The following is an 11,115-nucleotide window of genomic DNA, read 5'->3' on the forward strand; positions in this document are numbered from 1 at the left end:
GCAACCCAAGTTTTATTTTCTGGAATTATTTTTGCTTTGCTTTAGTTTGTTACTGAGTGACTTCTGCTGTGTGAAAATGACCTCTTGGTGAGGTTACAATATGATAACCATTTCAGGTGTTTTTGGAAGCCCCCCATCTGCATCATTAACATACAGCCAGTCCATGATATCGTGTGTGGAGAACGGAGACGTCCTTTCTCTCAAACAAGGCATTGAGCCTCTCTCAGGGATCTATGGGAGAGCTGTCCAGCAGAACAGTGCACCTTTCCTTGATACTGAACATGAGAAAGATGTAAGAGTGTAAAACAGATTTGATTGTTTTTCAAGTGTCACTAGTGAATATAGTTTTATGTTCTCCAGATTCTGGTAAATAAATGTTTGATTAAAGTACAGTCATCGATATCTCAGGTGGCTGGTAATGGGATACAGAACTTTTTATTTCTTGGTCTCTGGTCTAATTCCAGCACAGGCTGGAGACTAAAACTCAGTGAATAATGAGGAATCATTTGTCAATATCTTGATGACCTCTGAACAAAATGTTGCTTTGTCTGTTTGCACACTTTTAGTAAACATTTATGTGAATAGTTTTGTTTGTACAAATGTTCACACAAAGTTGTCTTTAGACCTGAAATAGAGATTTATTTTATTTCATCAGTCTTTTTATGACAATTCAAACAGATTAAAGGGATACATTTGGTGAAGGAATTCAATTGGTTGTTGCAAATGTTCAATTCAATGCAGTTGTTTGTTCAGCTGTCGCAGGTACTGAAATGTATCAACATCACAAAATAGCCATTAAAATTGTTACTAATTAGCAATTTTTGTTAACACTCTGAGCAAAGAGACGAAGGCTTGAATGGGCATGGAGAATGAACTTCCCACTGGCCCCAAGGTAGTCTCTTCCTTTCATGATCGGGATATTTTGGCAAGGCAGTGTGAGGAACCAGCTGCTGTTACTGACCATCTTCTGTTGTGTGGACAAAAAGAGGACAGTAGTTTGCAGACATTTAATCCAGCACCATTCATTAGCCATACATTCCCTGTAAATAATCTTGTCTCAGTGTCTGCCCTGTGGAGAGATTTCATGAAGAGCTGTGCTGCTACTTACATCTTGTTCAACTTTCTTATGACTTTGAACATTGATATTTATTTGTATAAAATAACACAAGGTCAAGGTACGTCTTCAAAATGAAAATCACATTTCTTCCTGAAAATGCATGTCAAGTAACCTCTAAGGTTGCTAAAATTTAAAGAAATTAATGACCGTTTATCTGTTTTCTCACTTTGTTTAATCCGTGCACTTGACTGCAATTTTAATAGTCAGTTTCATTATTTCCTTATAAGTAAGGGAGAAAATTACTAACTGAAAATACTCCTGGACTTTGAGGCCAGAAGGGATCATCATGATCATCTAGTCTGACCCCCCGCACATCGCAGAACCTCACTTGCCCACTTCTTCAATAGGCCCATATCCTCTGGCTGAAGTCTTGATTTAAAGACTTCAAGTTACAGAGAATCCACCATTTACTCTTAAGCATAAACAGGGGATCACAAGAACCCTTTAAGTAATTTTTAAAATAATCAGGTCTCACAGTTTGAAGACTGCTCTATCAAAAAATTAAAAAAAAAAAAAAAAAAAAGTCAAATAATGGAAGTTGGGCTGGACTCCATACCCTTTACTCAAATTAGTGAGTAGTTATTCACACAATTAGTACCATTAAATCGAGGGGTTCACAGTCCTGCTCCCCCAATAACTTAATTATTCATAGATTACCACGAGTGATTATTTCTGTGCTACAAAGAGTCTCATGCTCATTTTACACAATATAAGTAGTCCCATTGACTCCAGTGGGACTGCTCACAGTGCATAGAGGTAAGCACATGCAGAAGTCTTTGCAGGATTGGGTCCTAAATTAGCGTAAATAATTCCCAAACGCACTGTGGAGTAGTAGCAGAAGTTGTGAGCTTCTTTGTTTAGCAAAGATGATTTCTAGGTTTAAGTTATTGACTGAACTATTTCAGTTCAATTACATTTTACAGTGGGACTTTTCCTGTTTTGTGCAGATGAAAGTTGCCATGTCAAAATCTGCCCGGGATAAGATGAGGCAGAAGAAGAAAGAAGAAAAAGAAGAGAGTCATAAAGAACATCAGGAAGTCAATGATGTTGAAAAAAAGGAACGAAATCCCTGGGAACGACTTAAACATAGTGAACCAGAGAAAATGGCAACAGAAAGTAATGGTTAGTATTTTGTCAATTTAATGGCATACTATTAAATGGTGTTGACTAAGAAGTATGTTCTAAATCTGGTATAATAACACTAATTATTTAAGGTTATGACTGCCCAAAATGATATCTAGTATTACTGAAATGTTATGCTACAATGTAATCTTCATCAGTTTATTTGTTGTTGGATATAAAATACTAACAATAATAAGGAAGGAATTTATGACAGATAAGCTGACTGTTTCTGAGATCTTTATAGAGTACAGCATAGTACTAAGACATAGCGACCTCTTCCCTTTTTCTGATTTTCCTGTTCTTTCTCTGTTTTGTAGGTTTAAGTTTTTATGGAGATGTGTTGTTAACATCCAAGAATGAGTCTTTATCTTTAGAAGATGTTGCCTTCAGTACTTCACTAAAAAGAACATCCAGTTTAAAGAAGACACAGTCTTCAGTCTTGCTAGATTCAGGTAAGCTGTTACAGTTAATTAAATGTAAAACATTGTATTAAAATGTTTGGATGCTGGCAGATGAGACAAACCCATAGTGTAATTAGGCTTAATACGCTTTATTTTAAAACTGCAGTTTCATTATTATTTTTCTATTACAGGAATGTGTGCAGAGCTGTGTATGCCCTTACATTTTAGCTCAGTGCTAGCTACCACTTCTTATTACTAATAAGAAATCGTTACAGAGAATAAACTTACATTTTGCAGGTATAGAACAACACTTCTAATACATTTTTCACATCTCCATCTTCTTTTGTGGAAGAGGCAGATACATATCCCAAAACTGCAAGTAGTTACAAAGACAAATTTTATTGATAGATTGAAACCCACATTAAAATACTGTATCCCCCAATGAGCATAAAATCCTGACCCAGTGTTATCTGTGTGTGTTAACCAGATGGGGGGAAAAAGACAAACACATTGGGTGAAATTTTGGCCCTATTGAAGTCAATGGCAAAATTCCCACTGACCTTAAATAGAGGTAGGATTTCACCAAAAGTTTATCATACGGTAATTTCTGTTTTAGCAAAAAAGCACTAAGGCTTAGATGCTAAAGTTGCATCCCTGACACCCGCTAAGACACTCAGGTCCTGATCCTACAAAGACTTACACATTTGCTTATACTTAAGTATATGAGTAATCCCATTGAAATCAGTAAAAATTAAGCACATGCGACTGAAGTCTTAGATGCTATACTTATGAGTGTAGAATAGATATACCTAAAAACATAACTACCATTTTTACTCCTTAGTCCCTGACTCTCTTTACTCAGGATACCTGAGAAGCAGCACAGAGGTTGTAAGAATCATTATTGGGTGGAGGGTTCTAGGATTTTATTTTATTTTTTGTGATGAGAGTTCCATGGCAATGCTCAGTCTCGGTAGCTTCTTCCAGAATAGCATACAGCCATTTCCCCATAAAGTGTATTGTGTTTGTTCCTGAGCAGGGCATGCCTACCATCCTAATGTTTTTAGCTCTTAATATATTATCTCCTTCCTAACACTCCATGATGAAGACAGAGCAACGGTGCAGCTGCAGCTCAGTTCTGCTGCTGGCAGCTCCCGAAGTTCCTGCAAAGCTCTGTCCCAATCCAGCCCAGGTGGGGGTTACAAGAAGCTGGGAGATTCTATAGTGTTTGCCAACTGTCAGTGGTCCCCAGGGACGCTCCAGTAAGTGTGGATAGTCAGAGTGCGGTGTACAGGGGACTGCAGGGGAGGGGACATAGGAACCAACTATCCCGACTACATTGACTACAGGCAGTTTGTTCCGTTTGCACTGAAAAGTGAGCAGAGTGGTGCTAAGGCTCTAGTTCAGGGAGTGTGCAGGGTCACTAGTTTTTGATTACCTTACCAAAGGAACAAGAGTTGAAGATGATTAGATGTCTGACCTGCAAGGAAAATACAATTTTAGGCCAGTTATTTTTGGGTCACTGAGGTGGTCTCTGCTCCCTTGAAATATTTTTCATCTAGAGTTTGGCAAATACAGCTGTTTAAAACCCTAGGAACATTTCACTTTTTTCCCCCTTTCTTAGTGACTCAAAAATTATTTAATGGAGTAAAAACAAAGTTAACCCCTCCCCCCCCCCGATACTATATGTCAGTTTAAGGGAAGATTAACTCTGATGCAGTTAAAATGTCTGACAGAAAGCCCTTCAAACTGGAGGCTTAGAGCTGCTATTCTGGTAGTTCTTGAGCCATTATCACTAGGCTAGAACAGTAGCAATACAAACTAAAAAACAAATGCATTTTGGATTATGAAATGATTTAGAAAGTCGTCTCTCTAGTTTGCTAGTAAAACTTATTGAAAATCTACAGCTGTCTTTGCAATTATATTATAGGTAGCGTGATACTGATCAACTGAATTTGAGCAGTAGCTCGTTAAAATTTAAAATGAATGATTCACTAGCAGTAAAATTCAAAGGAATCATTCAGTGGTGTTAACTATTCCTGCTGGGAACATTTAATTGCGGAATTCGTGTATTTTTATGACTGCATAGCTTGGAACATTAGAGATTTCTGGGGAGCTATTCAGTCCTTAGGCCAAGATTTTGTTGCCTCTCCAAACTATAGAACCAAATACCTGTTTATATCAGAAAAGTCTGTAATTGAGAAACAGCACATTATTTCATCTGAATTCTGGAAAAATTCTGAGTTATGGGGATATAAAGAATTTCAAATTAGACTTCTAAATAAATTCAAATGCAGGCAGTAGCCTTCTTAGGTTTGCCCACAATATCTTTGAATGCATCTGTTTGTCCGTGTAAAACCCTGCATTTGTGTGTGCAATTCAAGTTACAGTCTTCAAAGTGAGTGCCTGTGTGCACAAATTTTCATTTACATGCACCAAATGGTGCGCTTGCAAATATTGTGGGTGTAACTGTGGTGACCTTTTTGAAAACTCAGCCCTTTAGCAATAGTAATCTGTCCAGATACCAGCTTTAATGTAGCTAACTACGTTCATGTCTTACTGCTAGTCACTTTCTTCATATTATGAAGATTGTCACTGATTATTGCTTAAACACTTAATGACTTTACAGATGAAACATCTCCTGGACCGCGAGGGCAGAATAAGGATCGGATCCCATCAGTCACGCATAGTCCAGAGATAATGGATCCATCAGAGTTGCGACCCTTTTCAAAACCTGAAACAGCGCTGACAGAAGCATTGCGACTTTTAGCGGATGATGACTGGTGTGTATACATATATACACACACGTATATGGAGTTTGATTATAATTTGCAGCATATACGTTAATACTTATTTTTAAAAAATGTACATAGTTTTTTGGTTAAAAAAGTTAAGTCTGTTTAGTAAAATATAAGAAAAGAGGGCAAATCCTCATGGTTGCAAAGAAAATATTGAAAAAGTGAACCAGGCATAGCCATCAGAGTGATGCCTGCCTGAGTTTGCATACAGCCTGAGACAACAGCTCTGAGAGGTGGGACAAGCATCTCAGTGGGTTGTTAATTCCAAGACCCAGTGTGCTGCGGCACTCCCAACCAACATCACTGTGTTGTTCCAGATGTGAGGATGGGCCCGTACTGACACTCCAGAGATGAGCAGTGGCATTGGCCTATTGGCCCCCTTCCTGCCTCTCTTTGGAGGGGGAGGGGAGGCGATGTACCTACAGACCTGTCCTGTCTTAATCCAGCCCTGCTATTGTCTGTACCAAGGAATATTTTTGCCAGAGGTTCTAGTTTAAATGATTGCTGTTTTGGGAAACAATTTGTATTCACTATTTGTTTCCTTAATAATCCCGATGGTTGTGCTACTTGGACACAGAATCAAAGGCAGGGCTGGAAGAGACCTCAAGACGTCATCTAGTCCAGTATTTCTCAATCTTTTTGATAGTAGGGACCGGCTTTCTGCCTTCCAAACTGTGTCAGGGAAATCTCAGGGACTGGTACCGGTCCAAGGACTAGTCGTTGAGAAACACTGCTGTAGTTCATCCCCCTGCACTGAGGCAGGACCAAGTAAACCTAAACCATCCCTGTCTGACCTGCTCTTAAAAACCTCCAATGATGGGGACTCCACAACCTTGCTAGGAAGCCTGTTCCAGAGTTTAACTATCTTTATAGTTAGAAAGTTTCCTAATATCTAACGTAAATCTCCCTTGCTGCAGATTAAGCCCATTACTGCTTCTCCTACCTTCAGTGGACACGGAGAACAATTGATCACCATCCTCTTCATAACAACCCTTAACATATTGGAAGACTTTTATCAGGTCATCTCCCCCCATCCCTCCCTCATCTTTTCTCACGACTAAACATGCCCAGGTTTTTTAACCTTTTTTCATAGGTCAGGTTTTCTAAAGCTTTTATAATTTTTGTTGCTCTCCTCTGGGCTCTCGCCAGTCTGTCCACGAAGTGTGGCCCCCCAGAATTGGACACATTGCTCCAGCAGACGCCTCACCATGCTGAGCAGAGCAGGACATACAACAGTCCCTATGGATATTAGCCTTTTCTGCAACTGCAGTGCATTGTTGACTCACATTCAATTTATGATCCACTGTCGCCCCAGACATTCTAGTTATCTGCTGTCTCTGTGGTTTTTGTGAGATACTGCTTTTAATTTAAATATTTATTTTATATAGGGAGAAGAAGATCGAAGGACTGAACTTCGTTCGATGTTTGTCTGCCTATCATGTTGATGTGTTGACTGGAAAGCTGCATGAAACAAGTCTGGCTGTAGTTCAAGAGGTTAAATTTTCATCTAAAAATCTTATGCCAAAAATATTGTTGTGATAGGAGTGAGTAAACATTTGAGTGGCAAGGTGTTATGTTCAGTTGCTGCTGTTTTCTGTATGTTGGCCATCTTTGAAAGGATGAGTGGCACAGTTTTGTAAAGCAGCCTGTATTTGGGATATTCAGTATTTTAAAATTTGCTTGAAAGCTGTGAAAATTAAGATCTAACCCGATAACATTTTGATATGTTATGCATATTAACTCCCACCCATCAGGAATCAAGATGAGAATTTCTCTTTTTCTAAATGACTAAAAATTTACAAAGAGGAAAATAATATTAAGCTTTACTACTTACACATTGTTTGTTTGGGTTTTTCCTGTTTGCAGGTGAAGAATTTACGCTCAGGCGTTTCCCGAGCTGCTGTAGTCTGTTTAGGGGATTTGTTCACCTACCTGAAAAAGAGCATGGATCAAGAACTAGACAGTACTATAAAAGTCCTGTTGCACAAAGCCGGGGAATCCAACACCTTTATAAGGGAAGACGTAGACAAAGCATTGAAGGCTATGGTTAATAATGTGACTCCAGCACGTGCACTTTGTTCTCTTATAAATGGAGGTCAAAGGTAACTCCTAAAGAGCTTGTAATGAAATAACTAAGAAAAAATGGGGTGCATCACATAAGGCACTTTGTTTTTCTTATCAAAGCAGAACATTCAAAATGAAATACTCCAGGCTTCCAAAACTCTGCTTATCCAGAGCAATGTTTTTTGACAGTCAAATAAAATGTAAGATTTTTTTCCATTATCATAGTAAAATTTGTGCCTGGTTGGTAAATTTTATGATAGTTTTGTAAGACTGCAGTAATTTATAGTAGTGTTCATTGCCATATTCTTGAGAAGCCTGATAACATTCATTGTCTTCTGGCAGAGCTTATTTAATCCATCCTCCTCTGCCACCTATTTTGTTGTCATAAACCTTTCTCTTCGGCAGTTTTGGGAAAGTGGTTTTCTTTCACTTCTAGCTCCCTCTGAACACATCCTTCTTGATCGATTTCACAGTACTGAGACTACACTTCTTCGAGTGGCTAACAAGCTGCTCTTTGTCTCTGTACATGAATTTCGACTTCCTGCTTGGTTTTGGCATGAGTTTTCATTCTATCAATCATTCTTTGAGTACCTTAAATGAGACAACTTCTCTCCATCTCTTTTTTCATGATTTGAATCCTATTCTCTCCCCTTTATTTTTGGTAGAAAGTTTACTCGTTCCCTTTTTCATTAAGCATATTGTCTTTTGACCTTTTATATCCTCTATCCATCTTCCATCTATAGGACCCCTAGTAGTTAGCTTCAGTCTTAGACATCCCTTCTAGTGATGTGTACCTTTTTCATCTCATTCTGTGATCTCTCTGTCTGCTTCTGGATATATATGAATTTTCAGTGCTAAGTCCTCCCTCTCCAGTGTCTCTGACGGTCACACTCCTTAACTCAAACTTTAACTTTGTCCCCAGAGTTAAAAATCTTGGCTTTATTCTTGATTCTAGCCCTTTCCCCCTTACTTTTCTTGCTGGCAAGTTGGTCTGTCACAATTTCCAGAATGCTGCCAGAATCTGATTCTTTTTCTGCTGGAATCCTTATTTCTGTGTCATTACTTCCCAGCGGACTGTTGTAATTCCCTGATTAAACTTCTGGGGGTACAGAATACTGCCTCCCAGGCTGTGGGGAAAAAATGTTCCAATTGTTTATCCCTCAGCTAAGCTAAGACTGTAATTTGGTGTCCAACAAGAAAATGTGGTTTGTCCCTGTATTTGGTCTGTGGTCTCGTTCTTTCTGATAAATTAAAATAACACACGGTATCTGCTGTGATTGCCTAAAGCAGTGGTTCCCAAACTGGGGTCCTTGCTTTAATGTAATTAGAAAATGCCGCTGCACCATTTGTTTCCTACTGTTACTTGGAACTGAGACTGTGCAATCAAGTATTTCAGATTCAGATAAAATTTATAATACAAAAACCCCCAAATCCTTCTAGTTTGAAAGCTAGATCAGAGCATACAGAATAGCACTAGATTAGTCCTGCAGTAGTGCTGCCTGTTGTTGAGTGATACCTGTGACTCTGTCCACCAGTATGTTTTGTTCCTGGTCATCCATCAGGCCAGTAGAAAATAGATTGAGGGTTCTGGAAAGCATCTTCACTTGCGCTGTTTCCTCACCTATGTCAAGTCTTAGAATGTACTGCGCTACATATATGTGCGCGTGCTTGTTTTGATTAGAGGAAGGACTACGATCTGAAGAAGAGCTCTGTGAAGCTTGAGAACTTCTTTCTCACCAACAGAAGTTGAGCCAATAAAAAATACCACTTCATGTACCTTGTCTCTCTAATATCCTGGGACTAACATGACTACAACTACACTGCATTCCTTTAAACTGTCATTCATCATAATATAATTTTAGAGGTCAACCATTGATATAGGTCACTTTTCTTTTTCTTAGTACCTTTACAAACTAGTGCAGCAAATTGTCAGTTTACATACTGACATATAATGATCCTTTAAAAAGAACCAAATACCCTAGGCTGCTGTCTCAATCCAGGCATTGAAACTGCATCACTGGTTGTTGCCGTAGCTTGGTAAATGGGGCATCCATATGTACAATTGAAACTTCAAGAATATAGATATGACCATTCTGCAGCTTTGCTTTTAGAGGCCTATAAAGGCTTCCCCTTCAAATTTGCCCATCCCTGATCCATTTTCAGATACACAAGTCAGAATTGTCTTTTGTGCTGAGAGTTCCAGCATCGCATCTTAAACTAGAGATCCAGTTCTTCAAAAAATAAAGGAGACTTCAGTCACAGTGATGATTAAATTCATCATGAAATACTTGCTACTCTGGTAACAAGAATTTTTAATAAATGTATCTGGAGGAGTACCATATGGTGGAGAATAGGTAATGTTGTACCTATATTTAAGAAAGGGGGAAAAGGTGATTTGTGCAATTAAAGACCTCTTAATCTGACTTCAGTAGTTTGCAAGGCTTTAGAACAAATTGTGAAGGAAAGAGTAATTAAATTAATGGCAGTAAAGGGGATGTGATGGAACATGGGTTTAGCAAAAGTAGATTCTACCAGATTAACCCTGGTTGTCGTCTTAGAGAAAATAACTTATTTTTTTTAGATAAGGAAAGTGCAGGAGTTCTAATATACTTGGACTTCAGTAAAGCATTTGACATGAGACCACATGGGAAATCATTAGTTAAATTAGGGAAGATGGGAATCAGTACAAGAACTGGAAGGTAGATCAAGAACTGGCTCAAGGGGAGAAAGCAATGGGTTGTGCTGAAAGGTGAGTTATCGGACTGGAGGGAGGTTACTAATGGATTGGTTTTGGGATCAGTCTTATTCAATATTAGTATTAAATGACCTTAGCACAAAAAGTCAGTGTGCTAATGAAATTTGCTGATACAAAGTTAGGAGTTATTGTCAATACAGAGGAGGATTGGAATATTATACAGGAAAATATGGAGAGATAAACAGGATGAAATTCAGTAGTACAAGGTACAAGGTCATGTAGGATTGAATGAATTCTGCTACAAGCTGGGGGCTCTTCAGTGGGAAGCAACAAAAAGGAGAGAAGCCTGGGTGTGTGGGTCAATCACAGGATAACTGAGCCACCAATGTGATGCAGCTGTGAAAAAAGCAAATGCAATTCTAGGATGTATCAGGCAAGGCATTTCCGATAGATGGAGAAGTATTAAGGCCATTGTACAAGGTACTGGTGAAACACCTCATTTGGAATACTGGGTAAAATTCTGGTCACCCATGTTCAATAAAGATTAATTCCAACTGGAAAAGGGAGAGAAGAGTTACTAGGATGATCAGGGAACATAGGGCCTGTCTTATGAGAGGAGACTCGTAAAGCTTGGCTTCTTTAGTCTAGCAAAAAAGAAGATTGAGAAGGGGTCTGATTGCTCTCTATAAACACATTAGGGGTCAAACACCGGGGAGATGAAGATGATCTATTTAAGCTAAAGGATGATGACACAAGAACAAATGGGCATACACTGGCTATGAACAAATTCAGGCTGGAAATTAGAAGGTTTCTAACCATCAGAGGGATGAGGTTCTGGAACAGCCTCCAAATAGCAGGAGCAGCATGGCAGGAGGAGTGCCGCTTTGGCAGTTTGGGCGGCCTTTTTTTTTTTTTTTTTTT

The 11,115-nt window shown here is 38.8% G+C and overlaps 1 protein-coding gene across 1 annotated transcript in view; it reads left to right on the forward strand.

The window, feature by feature from the left end:
* TOGARAM1 (TOG array regulator of axonemal microtubules 1) overlaps positions 1–11,115 on the forward strand; it is a gene marked incomplete at its 5' end in the record, with an annotated part of 73,614 nt that overhangs the window by 36,813 nt on the left and 25,686 nt on the right. Inside the window, 6 exons of the mRNA XM_034767902.1 lie at positions 117–292; positions 2,065–2,239; positions 2,557–2,691; positions 5,267–5,420; positions 6,824–6,929; positions 7,302–7,537. Coding sequence (XP_034623793.1) covers positions 117–292; positions 2,065–2,239; positions 2,557–2,691; positions 5,267–5,420; positions 6,824–6,929; positions 7,302–7,537 — 982 coding nt within the window. The remainder of the gene's footprint in view (positions 1–116; positions 293–2,064; positions 2,240–2,556; positions 2,692–5,266; positions 5,421–6,823; positions 6,930–7,301; positions 7,538–11,115) is intronic.

This window comes from Trachemys scripta, chromosome 4, assembly GCF_013100865.1.
Source record: "Trachemys scripta elegans isolate TJP31775 chromosome 4, CAS_Tse_1.0, whole genome shotgun sequence".
NCBI classification, from domain to species: Eukaryota; Metazoa; Chordata; order Testudines; family Emydidae; genus Trachemys; species Trachemys scripta.